The sequence below is a fragment of the Rhinopithecus bieti genome, unplaced genomic scaffold (genome assembly GCF_001698545.2).
Source record: "Rhinopithecus bieti isolate Rb0 unplaced genomic scaffold, ASM169854v2 scaffold_3948, whole genome shotgun sequence".
Classification (NCBI taxonomy): Eukaryota; Metazoa; Chordata; class Mammalia; order Primates; family Cercopithecidae; genus Rhinopithecus; species Rhinopithecus bieti.
Genome location: NW_016804646.1, coordinates 3437797 through 3458349, shown reverse-complemented (window position 1 = coordinate 3458349; position 20553 = coordinate 3437797). Strand labels below are relative to the sequence as shown.

The window sequence follows — 20553 nt, the reverse complement described above, 5'->3', positions numbered from 1 at the left end:
ATTTTCATATTTTATTAAAAAATAATTTGCTTTGAAAATGTAGTTTTTGTTGGACTCATGTTCAAGTTTTTAAAAGTTTTTTGAGGTCTGCTTTTGTAACTGAGTCAGTGAGGAATTAAATTGTATGAAATCTACCTTATGCCCAGTTTCTCAATGAACATTTCTTAAACTAATCTAAGATTATATGTACAACTGGAGATGGTAATATGTCTAAGCTTTAATATTTGTCTTAAAATGTATATATTCACAATAAACATGTTATTGGAACCTTGGTTTGTGTCAGTATGTAACACTTTTGAATTCTGTTTGGAGAAGTTTTGGCGTGTGAACTTTCACAAGAGCACAGTAGGAGCAGCAGTCTTATGCTCATTTGCTTGACTACAAATGTATAACTAAAAGAGTCTGTCAGCAGGGGTGGGACAGTCAGTATGCTCCAATGCTTCATGTTATAGAATCCCTTTGTTCAAACAGATACTGTAATTAGAGCATACTTTTAAACTTCATAAGGCACTGACTCATAAAGTTTTCAAAATCCAAAACAAAAGTAGTTTCTCAAATATTGAGACTATTTTTTTACTTTGTAGTTTTACATCACTGTATACAGTGGCTTCAAAATGAAATGGAAGCTATTTTATTGAAAAGTAGTAAAATTTAGTTACAAACAAGGGGGTTAATTAGTCCTAACTTAGTAACAATGTTGGAAATATGCATTGTATATTAAGATCTAATTTTAGTTTTAACAACCTCACCTATTCAAAACTTTGAAGACTAGAGGAATTTTATGTAAGTGAAGTAGCTACAGATTTATCCTTTTTGTATATGTGTATCATTGTAATTTGATAGGCGAATCTCTCATTTAGGGGGAAAACATTTTTGTAGGTGCAAAGAGATCTGTTATAGCAGATGTTTTTCTCCCAGTTCTTGACATTATTCTGGATGTGACTTACTCAGAGATTCATTTATGGAGAAAGAATACTTGGCATGAAGTTAGGAGATAGGACAAGTGCAGAAAGACAAAACCAAATCTACTAAATAATCTCATCTACCCCTTTATCTGCCTTCAAAGTCCCCACCAGCTCTAGAATTCTGTGAGGACAAGATGTGCTTAGAATTCTACACAAAAATATTTAAAGGTAAAAAGGTAAAGTAAAAAATTCTAGAGATTCCACTATTCTGTGTTCTGTTTCTGGTTTTTCACTATTTTATGATGCTGTTTTAGGATAATTTCTCATGTAGGTGATATGTTGTGCTAGGAATTAGTTGCTGAGGGTGCATACTCTAAAGTTGCTCTGGCTAGGTATGGTAGCTTGGTGGTACAACACTTACCGCCTGACTTGACTAAATCATGTGAAATGTTGGTAAGACCGATAGTCCCATGTTCATGTAACTTAACGAGGATTGAATGAGGTGATGTATTTATATTGCTTAGCATCGTCCTTGGCAAGCAGTAAGTGTTTGATAAAAGCTTAGTTGCTATCATCATTTTCATTTTTAAGTTTGTTTATCATCACCTTAGGCTAATTTATCTCACCATAGTATACTTGTCAAGAATATAGACCATAATAAAGAATCATTAATAATTGTGACTGTCTTTCTGCCATCAAGTGTGAATGAATTATAAAGTTGCTTAATATGCTACTAAATTTTAATTTGCTGTATAAATAAAGCTATTTTCCATTTCCTTGGAACCTCTCTGGTTATTGCACCCTACCTTAAAAGATGGAAGGTTAGTGGTTTTGAGCTCTGAACATATTTATACATATAGTATTTGTATGTAATTTGCCTTTGCTGTCACTTTGCTGTTATATTGAGATAGAACTTGAGTCTTGCAGTTTAAAAAGTACTTTTGACCCATCTTGTTTCTTGTTCTTCTGATACGTCGAAACAAGGTAGCATTGAGGTTTTAGAGTAAAAGAAAAGCAGTCTTTGATGGGGTGTGAAAACCGGACCTCGTAAGCATTATTGTAGAAAATCTGAGAGAATTGACTAGAAGTAAGAGAACAAGAAATAGAGTAAAAATTGTCATTTACAGCTGGTCACCAAGGAGAAAGAAAGAAGCAGTCCCAGAAACCAAGATACATGAGCAAGGGCGAATATATGAAGGATTATCTAAACAGATGCAATAATCATGAGTACAGCACAGCACTATGGGAAAGCTGCAGCATATTCATGCACAGTTTGATATTTGATTTTAATGATACTCTTCAATCATAAAAGTTCAGTTACTCAATTCGGTAAATACTTGTTTAGAGCCAGATATGTGTAAAATCAATGTGTACATACTGTCACGAGTATGAAAATCAATGAGATGATTCTGATATTCAACTTGGAGCAGACTTTCTAATAGCTAGAAAAAGACAATGCACAGATAACTAAGTTACTATATGATACAGAAAAAAAAAAAGAAGAAAAGTTAAGTATTAAAGAAGGAGAAAGGAGGCATTGTAGATGTAGGTGATAGCTTCCATAAACTTATGGGTATCAAAATCCATGTTTGGGGAATGGCCAATATACAGCATGGAGCAAATCTGAGCCTGTCATGGAAAGTGAATGAACACAGCACTTCAGGTTAGTGTGGATAGACATGAATGGATGTATGTGCAGCAGCCAGTCTCTGTTAAAGCACAAGTAAGCCATGACTGTGTTTCAGAGATTTCCTATAAAGCCGCAAGTTCTAAAAATCCACGCTGATTCAGAAAATTCATTCAGGGTGAGTAATAGCTAAGACGTAATTGTGGACAGATTTGAAGCAGGGAGATATGAACCCCAGTTTGGATATGTGGAGTTCAGGCTGCTTTAGAGATTGAAGTACACATTTCTAGTTGGCAGTTGAATTTGGAGGTACAGAAATCGGGACAGTACTGTGCTGGGAAATGTAAATTTGGGATTATATTGATGCAAAACTGTGTTCTTGTATATTGCCGAAGATTTAGTGGCACATATATTATGAAATGATACTGCTTTTTAGTAACTGTAAAACAGACATTATAGTAGTCATGAGCTATTTGTTTCCACATCAGTATCTCAGCTATTAACCCCTGAAAGATTATTTGAAACATAATTGTAAAAAGAAACAAATGCCTCATAGAACACAGTTACTGATAAATAAAGCATTTTTGGTGTGCGTCCATATCGTCATCTCTCCTGTCTGCTTATTTCAACGTTTTCTGTGTCCTGATTTATTTATTAAAGTGAGAAAATGGGTTTTGCGAGTGGATTGTTACTATGGATATTTTGAGTTCAGAAATAACCATCCTATAATTGTATCTATACTTACTTTATGACTGAAAGAGGACCTTTTGGGGTGTGTTTTATTGATTTCTCTATAAAATTTGCCAATCCCAGATTGCCTTTATAATCTGCTTAAGAAACAGAATGAAATCACAGGGAGAAATAGTGTTTGTATTAAATAATTACTAAGCTCCAAATTAACTGAAGGAATTTAACTCTTCTTGAGCTGGAATGGACTACAGTAGAATAAATGTGGCTTCTGGGTAGCATGACCTCAAAGCCTTTTTTTGTGTGACACTTGCATGGATGAAAGATTTTCTGAGGCCTGATATGGAAAAGAGGTGCTTTTAGTGTTTATTTTCAGTTGCTACATTGTTTGATTTTGAAGTGTCCACTTCATTTATTCCTTGTGGTGAAAACTCAGGGTCCTTTTCATCTGGAAGCTCAGATCCCCCAGTTTTGCGTAAAATGTATAACATTGATGTTTTTTTTCTGTCTGCTTTCTTTTTCTTTATATTGGTAGTTGGACATCTGTCATTTCAGTTTCTGAACCTCTTGGACTAGTCCTCTACTATTACACAGTTCTGCACGGGTTTTTTTTTTAATCTCTGTCTTTTGCTACTTAGAGGGAGAGTTCCTCAGTTTGTCTTCCAACCTTCTATCAAGTGTTTCATCTTTTCTCTCATATTTTTAGTTGCAGGAGTTTCTATTTGTATTCAGAATTTTTAAATAGAGCATTCTTTACTTGTTTCAGCATTGTAGTGTTTTTTCTTAACTCTCTGAAGCCAGGGTCAGTTGTTCAAGTCTCCTGTCCCCAAGATGTAGGTCTGGGTTCCCTTGCTCTGTATGTGGAGCAGGGGAGATGGCCAGCCAGCCCAGCCATCAGTGTGGAAGTTACCCTGTCAACTGTTCTTCTAATGCAGTTTCAGCGAGTGTTCTACTTCCTTTTGGAATCAGTTTCTGGTCTGTTGCTGGGAATTAGGGGGTGCTTGATAGCCATTTGTGGATAGGGGATATGGGGATTGAGCTACTATTTCAATGAGAGTTCATCTAGTCCTGCAATCTCAGCCCCACCCTCACCCCGATTTTCACTGCTGCCCATGTCCTCAGTATTTTTGGAGCGGGAGTGGATTAGGGGGATTGCGAAGAAATAAGTTCCTTAACTAGAGTCTGCTAACTTTTAAGTTAACCATCTGCTTTCTAGATTCTTAATTTTTAAATGGTTTCCTTTCCCATTTTCTTATTTCTTAGCAATTTGGACATCTTATTTATTTATAATAGACACAGGGTCTCACTGTGTTTCCCAGGCTGGCCTTAAACTCCTGGGCTCAAGCATTCCTCCTGCCTTGGCCCCGCAAAGTGCTGGGATTACAGGCATGAGCCACCGTGCCTGGCCGAGTTTGTACATATTAAACTCTACAGTGTTATAGAAAAATTTTTGGTGGGAGTGGAAGTACACAATTCCATTAATTTCTCCATCTTTGAAAGTTTTTGCTCTTTCAATTGTTTTAAAAGTGTAAGCAAAATGTTTAGTTTGAAGCCAACGGGGTAGATGTAGCTTTCTCCTGTTTTATATTTTTAGTTATCATTTAAGTTGTTGAGTTAATAAGAGTATGCATTGGCCAAGGTGTTTTACACCTTAAAAATGTATTCCTGCAATAAAGCAAAATGGCAAATACTGCAACTTTGTTTCTATCATGAAAATAATGATTCCTTTTAAATTCTCTGGCTTTTCTCCATGTATAAAGGTTTCTGTGGCAAGTCACAATTTTAGTTTTTATTCTTAAGCTTTTCTCAAATATATTTTATTATAAATGTTCCTCCATTTTCATTGTATTAGTGTTTATATGCATTAGTGTTTGACACACACACATAGAGCTTTTAATGTCTTTGTCTGTAATAACATCTGTATCACTTCTAGATTGGTTTGAGTGGCTTGATTGGCGGGGGGGGCGGTCTCATTATGTATTGCATTTTTCTTGCTGCTTTGCATGCCTGTTAATTTCTAATTGTATGCCAGACTTTTACCTTGTTGGATGGATATTTTTATATTCCTATAAATATCTTTGAGCTTTGTCCTGGGACACATTTAAGTTAGTTGGAAATAATTTGAGGCATTTGGTCTTACTTTTAAAATGTATTTAGTTGTACTGGAACAATGCTCAGATTAGGTTTAGTTATTTCCTACCACTGAGGCAAGACCTTTCTGTGTACCTTACCCACGGGGTATCATTCAGGTCTTTCAGTCTTGTTCTTTTCTAGAGCCAGGCACTTTGACCTGGAATCCTTTTGGGTGGTTCCTTCCCTTGAGTATGCCAATGATCAGTGGTTCAGCTGGAATATTTGAGTGGGCAGCCCTCTTCCAGCGACCCTGTGGAGCCTCTGGCCTTGCCGTCGGGGTTTCCCTGGACTCTTGGTTTAGTTCCTCATGGGAGTTGTGCTGGAGACTCTCAAACGCCAGGGGAGTGTGGCCGCGGCCAGTCATAGATCTTCTCTCAGTTTTTTTCCAACTTTGCATCATTTGCTCCATTTAGCTTGTCTGATGTCCCCCAGTGGGGCTTGAAACTTGTTTATGTGTTTTTGCCAGTTTTTTGGTTGTTTCAGCAGGAACGATGAATCTGGATTCCTGTTACTGTCCTGTGCCTGGCATGGAACAGAAGTCCTCATACATATGCATTAGGCAAATAGGCTGCCACTTTTTAGCGCCCACCATAATAGATGCCAGACTAGCTAGCTTTTGTAGTCGTCTCTTCCAAAAAAGATAATAAATAAATAAATAAATAATAGAAATTACGAATTTTTGGTGAGAAAATACTGTTAGCATTCTGAATAACAATTGAAATCTGGATAACAAAACTAATTTTTCTTTTTTTCTTTTTTTTTTTTTTTTTGAGACGTTAGTCTGGCTCTGCCCACCCAGGCTGCGGATGCGGTGGCCGGGTCCTCAGCTCACTGCAAGCTCCGCCTCCCGGGTTCCCGCCATTCTCTCTTGCCTCAGCCTCCCGAGGTTAGCTGGTACTACAGGCCGCACCACCTCGCCTGGCTAGTTTTTTGCTATTTTTTTGTAGTAGAGACGGGGTTTCACCGTGGTTAAGCCAGGATGGTTTTGATCTCCTGACCTCCTGTGATCCGCCCGCTCTCGGGCCTCCCAAAGTGCTGGATTACAGGCCTTGAGGGCCACCTGCCGCGCGTGGCCAAAAACTTAATTTTTGCTTGCCACAAGTAGAGATATTAATACACATTTTATTTCTTGCATCAGATAATCCCTGAGGTTTCCAATTTCTTTGATTCATGTACTCCTTGGTTCGCGTTAGTTTGCGATGTGTCGCCTAGGTCAAAAAGAAATATTTCAGAATTCTGTTTATTAGAATATTTACGAACAATTAGGTCATTTATATTTAAAATAGTGAATTGAAGACAGACATATACATTTTTATTTGTAAACAACCACATTTTTACTAATAGCATTTGTATTTTCTTGCGGGTGCCTGTTTAACATTCTCGAAACTTGGCAACAGATTTTACTGCCCACCCTCTTTCTTATTCCCATGGGGATGATCCAGTGGTTCGCTGAATATTTGAGTGGCAGCTCTTCAGCACCCTGTGAGCTCGGCTGCCCTCGTTTCCCTGGACTGCTTTTTAGTCTCCTCATGGAGTTGGTCTGGAGACTCTCAAGCCAGTGAAGTGGGGGCAGCACTAGACTTCTCTCAGTTTTTCCAACTCTTTGCATCATTCTGTCCTTAGTTGTCTGCATGTCCAGTGGCTTGAAACATGTTTATGTGCTTTTGCCAGCTTTTTTTGCGTTGTTTCAGCAGGAAGATGAATCTGGTTCCTGGTTACTGTACCTTGCCCTGGAAGCAGAAGCTCCCTCATACATATGTCAGTTTAGGCAAATAGGGGCTGCACTTTTAGTTTTGCCCACCAAATAATGCCAGACTAGTAGCTTTTGTATGGGTCTCTGCTCCAAAAAAGATAATAAATAAATAAATATAATAAATAAATAGAAATACGTAATTTTGGTGGAGAAAAGATACTGTTAAGCATTCTTGAACCATAACAATTGAAATACGTGGATAAAACTAATTTTTTCTTTTTTCTTTTTTTTTTTTTTTTGAGACGTAGTCTGGCCTCCTGCCCACCCAGGGCTGGAGTGCCAAGTGGCCGGGTCTCAGCTCACTGCAAGCCCTGCGCCTCCCGGGGTTCCCGCCATTCTCTTGGCCTCAGCCCTTACAGTTAATTTTAAAGTATGGTCTGATGGGAATGTAGATAAAACTATTTTCATAATTACCGTATGAAGTACTTAAAACAAGTGGCAGTCATCTTACACAATAACATCTATATGCAAAATACCTTTTCTAATGCTGAAGACAACCAATATCATTAAAAGCAGTTGTAATGAAGTGGAAAGATCACTGAATTAGAGAATGAAAACTTCGATTCAGCTCCTAAATTGACAGCCTGTTAGCTGTGTGACATTGAGAAGTAACCTCCCTAACCTTGATGACCTTCTGTTTACTCATAAGTAAAATGTAGAAATAATGATATGTTTCTCAAAGTGTTTTTCATGGTAATGTAAGGACAGTATCAGATCTATGTTTCTTAGTGCATAGGAGCACGCTAGGGGCTGATCTTATAGCATTTGGTTCTGTGCCTGGTAGAAAGTACGTGCTCAGCAAATACTTGTTGAATTAATTATCATTTGACCCAGTAGTATCACATTCAACCAAGCTTTGCGGACCCAGGAAAATAATTCCAAGACTTGTAATGCCGTCATAGCAAAATAATGCAAACACAGCTTAAATAATTGACAACAGGTTACTATTATGAAAGATGTACTCTCTTTAAAGAGAAAAATTTTAATTGTGTACTCTGTAAATTTTTTAGGAGGAGCAAAATAGAGGCAAGCCCAATTGGGAGCATCTAAATGAAGATTTACATGTACTAATCACTGTGGAAGATGCTCAGAACAGAGCAGAAATCAAATTGAAGAGAGCAGTTGAAGAAGTGAAGAAATTATTGGTACCTGCAGTAAGTAATTTCCAGACCTTAGATTTGGGCCTTGTCCTTTTTTGTCAGTTTATTTTAAGTTATTGTGATGTTTATGAGGAATAGGTTATTGGTTGTTAGAAATTTTATTTAAGCATAAAATTAAAAACACCTAACTGATATTTCTAAGATAATAAAAACGTAAAGTTCATATTTAGGTGTCCTTAGATAGACATTAAAAGGGATTTTGGAGGGTGACATCTCATAAGAAATTATCCAGATGCTTTTGTGTTCTCAGTTCTCCTTCCCTCCCGGTTTCTCTTTCCCCATCTCTTCCCTCTGACCCCCTTCCTTGGATTGGCTCCTTATTGTTACTTAACCCTTTAATATTTTTAGAAATAATAATTGCACTACTACTAGAGTTTTGTTGTTTTTTTTTTTAACGGGAAATGAAAATAAATTACTAGTTTTCTGGGCCATTAATTTTTTTTTTCTTATATTAGTAAAACTATATGGAAATGTGGACCCTAATTTGCTATTGAAAAAACTAGGACTGGGCGTGGTGACTCATGCCTGTAATCCCAACACTTTGGGAGGCTGAGACGGGTGAATCACCTGAGGTCAGGAGTTTAAGACCAGCCTGGCCAACATGGTGAAACCGCATCTCTACTAAAAATACAAAAAATTAGTTGGCAATATGCAGTCGCCTGTAATCCCAGCTACTTGGGAGGCTGAGGCACGAGAATCGAGCCTGGAAGGCAGAAATTGCAGTGAGCTGAGATCGCGCCACTGCACTCCAGCCTGGGTGACAGAGTGAGACCGTGTCCCAAAAACGAAAAGAAAAAACTAGGAATACTGTTAGTATTGTGTCCAACAAAAAGTATTGGCATTTTGTTAAGGTACCTGCTGCTTTTTGTTTCCCAGATAGCCCATTCTTTATTACCCTAATAGTTTATTCAACAAGTAAACTCACAGATCATAAACATTTCCCATTAACTTGATGAAATTAATTCCTTGGAATAAAAGTTTTGTGTAAATTCTGTTGATAGATTTTATTTTTTAAAAATGAGCAGGTTAAATATAAACTAAAATCCATATTTGTGTAATATTAAACCATGGAATCTTTCTCATTTTCCTTAATTGTGTGGTATTGAAAACTGTACAGAAAAGGAGATTTTTGAAAGTATACTGGGCTATTGTCATGATCAGAAAAAGTTATTTAACATTGACTATTATTGCTAAGTGTATCCAATAATATTTAGCTCATTTTATACTAAGCAAATGAGTTCACGTGATATAGCAAATAGATCAGTGTGTAGTATTGAAACTTTTACTGACCTATTAGATTTATTCTGATCATTCTGTAAGCCACTTCAGTTCTGAAAAGGTATTAAACTGGGAAAGAGCACTGAGTTAGAAGCTGTGTTTTTCAGAAAGTTAGTTCTGACCTCTCTGTATCTATTACCATATTTACAAAACCAGGGAGTTAGTTAGTGTAAATGACCTAAGGATCCTTTTGTTTTAAAAATTGTTTGTCTTTGAATACATATCTTGAGGTTGATTTGCTTTTGCTTTTTTTGCTAGAAATATTTATAGGATTAATCTTCATAGTTTGATGTGTGTATTCAGTAGTAGTATTCAGTATTCAGTAGTATCAGTGTATTCAGTAGTATTATCAAATTATCTTAATTTGATTTAAGTTCTTTTTATGAGAATACCATGGTAGGCTAGTTGACTGAAAAGACCAATCTTAACCACCCACAACATATGTTCTTCCAAAGTACACTTTTCCCCTGATCATAGCATATACTACACAGATTTGAACTGTGCAGGTCCACTTTTTGAAGTGGATTTTTTTCAAAAAAAAAATCTATTGGAAAATTTTTTGGAGATTTGCAACAATTTGAAAAAATGCACAGATGAACCACGTAGCCTGAAATGTTGAAAAAAATTGGAAAAATTAGATATAATGCAAAAAATGTATGTACATGCTAGCCTGTTTTCTCATTTACTAGCATAAAATATAGCAAAAAAAAAATCGTAAGTTAAAATGTATCAAACATTATACTTGAAAACACTTAATGTACATGGTGCCATTCATGGTCAAGAGAAGTGTCAACAGATGTCAAGATTCAGTATTAAACCTTAACTGTAATACATAGTAATACATAGTGCACTACTGCAGTAATTTCATAGCTGCCTCCTGTTACTATTATGGTGAGCTCAAGTGTTGCGAGTATTCACTTTAAATGCTTTGTGACTCTCATCATCTCAAATGAGCTTTTCGTGTCTTTGGCAAATTGCGTTACTGTGGTAAAAAGTGATCTCTCACAGTTCTTAAGTATGTTTCATCGTGTTTAGTATGAACTGTAAACCTTGAGTAGTACCAGGAAACCCATGGGAATTCCACTAGTGATAATGGAAGTGCTTCCAAGAAACAGAGATAAGTCATGACATTACGAGAAATTGGTGAAGCCACCTCTGCAGCTATGCTACCAGTTACAGAAACCTTGCACCTTTTGCAAATTACCTGTTTATCACCTGTTGAAGTTGCAGCTTTTATGTGGGTGCAGGATTACTATGAGAAAGGCATACCTATAAACTCTAATATTATTTGAGTTAAAGCAAAGTCATTATATGACAACTTAAAGCAAGAGGAAAGTGAAAGATCTAAAGCTGGAGAATTTATTGCCAGCAAAGGATGGTTTGACAGTTTAAGAAAAAGGTTTGGCTTTAAAAAGTGTCAAGATAACAGGAAAAACAGCTGCTAAGCAAGAGACAACAGATGAGTTCCCAGATGCCATTAAGAAAATCATTGAGGAGAAAGTCCATCTGTGTGAACAGGTCTTTAATGCGGATGAAAGCACCCTATTCTGGGAGGGGAAAATGCCATAAAGGACATTTATTAGTAAGGAAAAGAAGCAAGCACCAGCATTTAAGGCACAGATAGGCTAACTCTACTGTTTTATGCAAATATAAATCAGGTTTATGATCAGGACTGCCCATATCTATAAACCTACTAATCCCTGAGTCTTGAAAAGATAAACACCAGCTTCCAGTCTTTCCATTGTACAGCAAGATGGCCTGGACAATGAGAACCCTTTTTCTAGTTTGGTTTGATCAATGCTTTGTCCCCGAAGTCAGCGTACTATTGTCAGTAAGGGGCTGCCTTTTAAAGTTCTTTTGAATTTTGGACAATTCTGCTGGCCACCCAGAGCCTCATGAATTCAACAGTGAAGGCATCGAAGTGGTGTACTTGCCCCTAAACACATCTCCAATTCAGCTTCCAGGTCAGGGGGGTCATAGGGACCTTTGAGCCTCATTACACATCGTACTCTATGGAAAGGATTGCTAGGGAAGAGAACCCATATAGAACATCATGAATGTCTGGAAGGATTGCATCATTGAAGACACCGTTATTATTACAGAAAAAGCCATGAAAGACGTCGAGGTCGAAACAATGAATTCCTTGGGGGGGAGCAAAATTGTGTCCAGTGTTGGCGCATGATTTCACTGGATTTGGTGCAGAGCCAGTCAAGGAAGTCCTGAAAGAGATTGTGGATGTGGCAGAAAAGGTGGTGGGTGAAGGGTTTTAAGATGTGGATCTTGGAGAAATCTTAAGAGCTAATAGATGCCACACCAGAGGAATTAACAGAAGAGGATTTGATGAAGATAAGTGCTTCTTAACCAGTGCCAGACAGTGAGGAAGATATAGAGGAAACAGTACCAGAAAACAGGTGGACATTAGACTGTCTGGCAGAAGGGTTCCAATTATACAAGACTGCTTTGGATGCTTTTACGACATGGGTGATATGGGCATTGAAACTAAAGTAAATGGTGGAAAAAGGATTGGTATTGTATAGAAATGCTTTTAGAGATATGAAAAAAATAAAAGGCAGAAATTATGATATATTTCTGTAAACTTACATCAAGTGTGTCTGCCTCTCCTGCCTCCCCTTCCACCTCCCGACCTGTTCTGCCTCTACCACTGATAACAATACTAACAACTCCTCCTCCTCTTCAGTGCGAAGACTACAAAGATAAAGACATTATGGTGATCCATTTTATGAATAGTAAATGTATTTTCTCTTCCTTATGATTTTCTTAACGTTTTCTTTTTAAATTTAATTAATTTATTTTTTTTATTTTTTAGAGAGAGGGTCTCCCTATGTTGCCCAGGCTGGTCTCAAACTCCTGAGCTCAAGTGATCCTCCTGCCTCTGGCTCCCAAAGTGCTTGGATTACAGGTGTGAGCAACCACACCCCACTTTAATAACATCTTCTTTTCTGTAACTTACTTTATTGTAAGAATACAGTATATAACACATACAAAACATACAAAATATATGTTGATCAGCTGTCAGGCTTCCAGACAACAGTGGACTATTAGTAGTTACATTTGGGGAGAGCTGAAAGTTACACAAGGATTTTTGATGCGGTCTGTGTCCCTAACAATCTAACCCTCCCTTGTTGTTTGAGGATCAACTGGGTATTGTTAGTATCTTTAAAATTTTCTATTTAGCCAGTCACCTATAATCTCTTGTCTTGCTTACCATTTTTATTTCTAGTGTTTAGCATAGTGCCCAGCACATAGCAATAACCTAGTAAACTGAAAAATAAATGATTGAATCTTGTCATAAGGTAAAATCAGTTCCTTCATCTTCACTATAGAAATGCATAAAATAACTGAATTTTCCTGAAGCATCAAGCGATTTGGTTTTTTACTTAAATAAATATGGGAGACAGAATACATTGTATTTTTGAGAACTCACTTCCTGGTTTTTGAATCCCAGCTTTGTGACTTTTAACCGTCTTCATTGTCTCATCTATGAGATTGGAACATGGCCAGGCATGGTTGCTCATGCCTGTAATCCCAACACTTTGGGAGGCTGTGGTGGGAGGATCATTTGAGGTTAGGAATTCGAGACCAGCCTGGGCAACGTAGCAAGATCCCTTTATACAAAAAAATTTACAAAGTGGCTGGGCTTGGCAGCACATGCCTGTGGTCCCAACTACTTGGGAGGCTAATGTGGAAGGATTGCTGAGGCCAGGAAGTTGAGCTATGATAGCACCACTGTACTCCAGCCTGGGTGACAGAATAAGACCCTGCCTCTTAGCAGGGAAAAAAGAAGATTGGAGCATTATAAACCCCTGTAGTTCTTGTGAAGATAAATTAGATGATACATGGAGAATACTTAGCATAATACCTAGCACATACTTGCTCTATAAAAGTTTGTTGTTTCTGTGTGATGTTGTCTAATACTGCTTTGCAATTGTATTCTTTACAAATGCTGATGATAAAATGAATACGTTAATTCAAGTTGGAGAGAAAATGTACAGAAATAGCAGTTCCTTGCCAACTCAATGTTACTGTTTTTACAGAAGTTGCTTTGACTTCCATAAAAATGCAACATAAGGCTCATTAGTTTATCATTGCCTAAATATTTTCAAAGGCAGATATTTTATCTTGAAATTTACCTTTAATAGTGATGCTCATAATTTTGTATTGTTGACAGTTTGAATAGCAGATGCTCAGTTACCTTGTGGATTAACAGAAATTACAGGTCTTTTGTTTTGGAATTCTCAGTTACGCTTTTCTTGTTCCTTCAGTATTCTGTTGGGCAGGTTAGACTTTCTAACTTGTTACCATGGTCCCGAAAAAACACCAAGTTCAGTCAGGTTACTTCCTGTCTCAGATTTGCTTACCTTCCCTCATCCCCATGGCCTTTACCTGCTTCAGACCATGTCTGTATCAGAACCCCACAACTGGTATTCCTTCTTCTGTGGCCTCTCAAACCCATCGTTATTTTGTAGTCTGTCATTACCTTTCCCTGCTTAAAGATGTTTTAGTGATTCCTCCTTACTCTGAGAAAAAAATACAAAACTCCTTAGCATGGCCTACAAGTTTCTTTGTGATTTGCCATAGCTTACCTTTCAGGTTTCATTTTTTTTTACTTTTTGCTATACCTGAAGCACACACTCACATGTACACATCTTCCGCACCCTACCACAGCTTGAGTCGTTCTATATTTATTGGAATTTCTTAAACCTTCAGTCTTCTCACCTCCAGGCCTTTGTAGTTCATTCAGCAAATGTTAATTGAATGCCTGATGTAGGTTAGACACTGGGACAGCTGTGAAGGATACACCAGTGATAAATAAAAGCTGACCAGCAAAGTGCCTGCCATCCTGAAGTTTACCTTCTGGTTGGGGTTGGATTACTGACAATGAGGAAAACAAATACAAGCAATATTCTGTTGTAACAAAGTGCTGTGAGGAAAAATAAAGCAGAATAAGGGAATAGAGAACTGAGATTAGGGAACTACTGTTTTATACGGGCTAGTTAGAGAAGGTGACATCTAAGAAAAAACCTAACTGAAAAGTGCGGTGGCCCTGAGGCATGTTCAGAGAGTATCGGGGTCCAGTGAGGAGCTTAATGAGCAGTCTGAAGAGCAGTGAGAGTTGAAGTCAGTGGGGACGGGAGGCACTGGCAGATCCAAGGCCTGTAGGCCTGGTAAGGAGATTGGGTTTTAGTCTGAGATGAGAAGCTGTTTATCAGAAGAAGTTGAGGAAAGGAGGGACAAAGTGTAATTTGCATTTCAAAGGATCATTCCAGCTGCTGGCCTTAGAACAGACTTTGAGGGCAGTGGGGAAAGCAGAGATTCCAGTAAGGAAGTCTTTGCAGTTGAGTTAGAGATGAAAGTGACTTGCAGTAGTGTTGAAGGTGCTGAGTAGTCAGATCATGAATTTTTTTTTGAAGGTAAAATGGATAGGAATTTTGACAGACTTGGTGTGATATGATATGTGATAACTTCAAGCAATTGGAGTTGTCATTTATTTACACTTTTACAGAAGCAGGTTTGGGAAGAAAGTCAAAAAATTAGATTTGGAAGTGTAAAAGTTGATAGCAAATGTTGAATGGGCTTTTGGTTGTAACAGGAATTAGGTGAGAAAGTGGAACCTAGAATATATAGAATTAAGAATTGTCACTAGATCAAAAGCTTTCTGAGCTATGAGACTGGATGTGTCATTAAGAAATTGGATATAAGTGTAGAAGAAAAATTGAGGACTAAGCCTGGGGTACTTCACCATGTAACAGGAAGAGGAGGAGGATCCAGCAAGGGAGAGCAAAGCTGGGAGCTCCTGGATTTGGAGGAGAGCTGGAAGTCACGCTTAGACCTTATAGGTGGGAACAGGAAATCATTAGCCATTGGATTTGGCAAGTAGTGGTCATTGGTGACCTTGCCAGTCAATTTGCTTTTTTTTTTTTTAGAACAGTGGGGTTAAAAGTGTCACAGGCATGGGTTCAAGAAAGAATGGCACAAAAGGAAAAAGAACCGAAATTTCCACCTCCCCCCCAAAGATTTTAATGTGTTTATAAATAATCCTTCCAGTACTTTGGCCTCTCAGTTCTTTTATATTGCTTCACCTCCAGTGATCATTATCTTCCACTCCACCTCAGTCACTCAACCTCATGGTAGTTCCTTTGACCTGTTTATTACCACTACAGGCACCTTCCTAAATAGGCAGCGGCAGAATGTCCAGTAGTGAACGTTTCCCTTCTCTTCAGTGGAAGAGATGCTGCATCAGTTTGTCAGAGTTAATTAACTTGTGCATATGTACTTGAAGGATAAGTCTCTTGAAGTAGAATTACTAGGTTAAAGGGTAAGTGCATTTTAAATTTTATTATTTTGTTCATGTTAAAATTTCTAAGTTGTCTTCCAGAAAGTTTGTACCAATTTACTGTCCTGCCAGTATTGCACGAAAATGCCTATTTCTCAACACACTCTCAAACCGTGGGTATTATCAAACTTTGATCTTTGCTTTTTTCAATAGATTTTTTTTTTAAGCCCTTTAATTTAAAAAATGTGAGTAAAATCTCTTGGTTCTCACAACTATTTGTTATTTATGTCAGTTTTTATATTAAGGAGCTTTGTGGTACTTATGTAACATGAGATACTTTTGTAACATAAGAACTTTATTTTTATCTTTAATGTTCACACCTTGAACTTTTTTTTTTTAATGGGAAATATTCCATTTACATTATCATACAAAGAATGAGTAAGTTCTTTTTTGGAAAGATAGAGTAAGTTCTTTTTTTAGAAAGACAAAGAGTTTTGTGTATTTTAATGGTTTTTTGCCCATTTTGTTAGGTGTTATATAGCAGAAAACATCTAGTCCAGGCTTGAGGGTCCTAGCGGGGTGGAGAGTAGAGAGGTGTAGACTTTTTGCTTAATATAAACTTTCATAAGGAAATGTAATAAATATTTTGTATTTTCCATCTGCTGAAAAGGCTGATAAATCTGATTAAAGATTGTACTTCCTTCTCTTTGTGATGCAGTTCTAATTTTTAAAACAATTTTGAAGATTTTAGTGTTTCATCAATTTGCATAACTTTACATGTAACTAAATGTTTAATAAATCAGTTCAAGTCTTTTCAATTCATATTTGGGTTTCAAAACAGTATGGTAGACTTTTCTTTGCTTTTTTACCAACAAGTGTGCAAAACCCAGAGAAGCTTGAACATTATAAGGGCAATTATACTTGTTTCTTTTCAGAGAACAGTTCAGTATTGTAATTATACTGCAAAAGTAATAAGGGTTTTGAGATAATCACACACCATTTATTAGTAGAGTCAAATAATATTTTACCTGGAGAACATGTTTACTCTGAAAATGACACCAGTTTAGTTTCAGGTGTTTCTTTGATTTTGATAGTTTACTTTAATCCCTTTTGTTTCCTGGTGACAAAACATTCAATAACTGGGCAAGAGTTGTTTCTCTAGTTATATGTAGGTTTTTATCTGGTCTAAATTGGTTGACTTCAAATAATTACTTTTTTTTCCCTTCTTGATTCAATCTGGTTCTAGAGTTTTATCAGTTTTATCAACCTTTTTGTAAGTATCAGCTTTTGGTTTTGTTGATTTTTCTCATGTTTTCCCTGTTTTATTGATATCCGCTTTTACATCTTTGTTCTACTAAGGTTTAATTTTACTTGGGGGCATCTTAAAGGTAGAAGATCAGTGATTTGAGACCTGTCTTTTATACTTGTGAGACTGTTCTTTTAAGGATATACATTCCTCTCTGAGTAATGCTTTAGCTATATCCAACAAATATTATGCTGTATTTTCATTATCATTCAGTGTAAAAGTTTTTTCCAGTTTTCTTTGTAATTTCTTCTTTGATCTGTTTTATTTCCAAATGTTTCCAAATATTTGAGACTTTTCTATTTATCATATTGTTGTAGATTTCTAATTTGTTATGCTCAGTATGTATGTGGTAAGATGGTAGTCTTTTTTTAATCTAATAATAACTTTTTGATAGCCCAGCATATGGTCTATTTTGATGAATGTTTCACGTACACTTAAAAGAATGTGTATTCTTCAGTAGTCGGTTATATATTCTGTATCGTTTATAGATGAAGATAGTTGAAAACACTCAGATCTTCTCCCGTGTCTACCCTTTTTTTTTTTCTTTTCTCTAGTTTTGTCAGTTTCTGAAAGGTGTGCAAAAATATCCATTCATTCATTGTAAAGATATACACACCAGTGTATTCTTCTTGATGGCACTGAAAGGGCAAAATAATCTGGTGTACACGTACTGCATGCATATCTATGTATGTAATCCGTCTATTATAGCTTATACAACCTGTATGAACATGGTTTGGCATCATTAAAAAGTTTTACTCTTTCATTTCATATGGTATTAACTTTTTCGTTGCTTTAATTTTGAGGTCTTTATTTTTTTCTCCCCAAATACCAGTTATTTTATGCAGCGTGTTTTCTGTAAAGATAGTACTAAACAGTATGGCCTACTTGCCTTAGAGAGACTTTGTAAAGGTAATAATTATTGTTTTAATTATGTGGACATGCAAGGCACATACACGTTCCTTCTTCCTCTTTTTGCATTTTATGTGTTTAACCATGTATGGACTGGTTACTTACAACTGCATGTCATTTGCAAGTTCAATTTGTGATCCCAAGAGGCACCATACCAAAAGAGAGTACTTCTGTTCCCTCCCTACAAAATGTACCCTGTTTGCTAGTCGTCATCTTGTCAATATAGGCTTTTATTTACAAGGAATAGTAGCCCCCCAAAAATTACATAATTATTTATATAACATTACAAAAAATAATATGTATAAAACTGTCTCTCCACACATGAGCACACATTATGGGAATGTTTCTCAGGTATCAGATACCATCTTTCCTCCTTCCATTAATCCTCATTCATCTAGTTGGAAAGTAATACATGATATTTCTTAGTCAAGACTTTGTATGGATACATATTGTATTATCTTTTGTGATCTTCTCAGAAGAGACCTAAAAGCACAAGAAGGGACTGGGCACGGTGGCTCACGCCTGTAATCCAGCACTTTGGGAGGCCGAGGCAGGTGGATCACAAGGTCAGGAGATCAAGACCATCCTGGCTAACATGGTGAAACCCCATCTCTACTAAAAATACAAAAAATTAGCCAGGCATGTGGCAGGCACCTGTAGTCCCAGCTACTCAGGAGGCTGAAGCAGGAGAATGGCATGAACCCGGGAGGCAGAGCTTGCAGTGAGCTGAGATCCTGCCACTGCACTCCAGCCTGGGTAACCGAGTGAGACTCCGTCTCAAAAAAAAAAAAAAGAATGGCAAAATTGGAGGAATATTATGCTGGATTATGCTGATATTAAAATTGAGAAAATAGAGATGAGAGATCCTGAATCTTATTTTCACTATAACTTTCCCACAGTTTTAATAGGAAGTGGGGAGGTAAAAGATTTCCACTGGGGAGATAGGATACTAATCTGAAAGGGCTAGGCTGAGGAGCAGTTTACCTGTATTACAGAAATTAAGTGATTTCAGGCAACTGAAGTTCATTGATGTTGTCTCGTAATTTAAAATAGACTTTTGCACACAATATGCCTGCAGACCTAGACATTTCATAAAGTGTTGAAATAACAGGTCTTCTTCTTTATGGTGAGTAAAATTGTGTGCTTGTTTTCTCTGTATGTTTACTTTTTAGGTATTTGAGAGCTTGAATACAGATCAGTTTTTAACATATAGCTGATCTCTTTATATACATGGTGGTCAGTACTGTAAAAGTAAATGATCTAATAGATGAAGACAGATTTCCACCTGTGGGTTTTGAAATTTGAAGTTGTCAGGAATATTATGACATTTGAAAGTATTCATCAAAAGTAATTTTAATTCATTTTCAAATAACACTACATACTATAGAAATTTAGGATAATAGAAAGGCATCTGTCACAAAATGCACTTTTTAAAAGTTTGCATTTCATGTTTCCCAAAGGTTCTTTTCTGTCTGCCATATGCATTTGAGTCATAATTAGCTGAGTATTAATTATAACCTGCAAATGTTAAGAGTTAATGAATGAGAAGGTAACAGACATCATGACTATAGGGATATACTAATTTTATCTTTGATTTAGTTCTTTAACCAAATTTGATGGTACTGCATTTATTTAGTTCTTGATCAGATATTGATAATTGAAATTTGTGGTATTGTTGGCCTCCTTTTCATTTTATTGGGAGAGAAGGAGAGATATTAAAAGATATATTAAAAGACATCTAGAGGTAATGTACTGGCTCCTTGATAGAGCTGTAATGGGAAAGAACATCTCTCATGTAAAGAAAGGTGTTGTTACTGGTTTCTACCTTGCACAGCTGTTTTAATCTGAATGAGAAATCTGTCTGGGGACCCAGAGTGTGGTAATTAGCAGTCTCTTCAGAGTGTCAGAGCAGAATTACCATTGTAATGGTTTAGCTGCAGGATAAAAGGATTGAATTTGGGACTGCCTGTCTGCCAACCTAAATTAGTTGCCATGGGAATTTTCAAATGTGAGAGGCGTTTACTTAAAGCATTTTGGCGGGTTTGAATAAACTCATAAATTATAGGTTTGAAAGAAGCCAGTCGTTGCTTTCTCTCATATAGGCAAAACTGTATAGAAGGCTGATAGCTTCTTAAATTCTTAATGAGAATGAGTTGATCCATGTTCCCATGCAGGCGATCAGCTTGTTCAGGCTTGTTTTTTCACTAAATGTGGTACAATAAGCACATTTGAGGAAAGACATTTTGTTCCAGGTCTCTAGAGGAAAAAAGTGACAACTCTAGACGTAAATTTCCCATCTTAATTTAAATATATTTTCAGATAATGCTATTATACTGATTCTTTGTTTTGCTTTAACAAACATTAGCCAGATACTGACTTTAATTTTACTCACTGCATGTAATACATATGTATTTTTTCCTTTGTCATAGTTTTTCTCGCAAAGTAAGAACATTTAAAGCCCTTTTGGAAAATAAATAAGATACTTAGGTTTATAAACTGG

At 36.7% G+C, this 20553-nt stretch overlaps 1 protein-coding gene across 1 annotated transcript in view; it reads left to right on the top strand.

Moving 5' to 3' along the window:
• QKI (QKI, KH domain containing RNA binding) overlaps window positions 1–20553 on the top strand; it is a 131454-nt gene that overhangs the window by 78024 nt on the left and 32877 nt on the right. The window contains exon 4 of the mRNA XM_017869533.1: window positions 8116–8259. Within this exon, the coding sequence (XP_017725022.1) occupies window positions 8116–8259 (144 nt within the window). The remainder of the gene's footprint in view (window positions 1–8115; window positions 8260–20553) is intronic.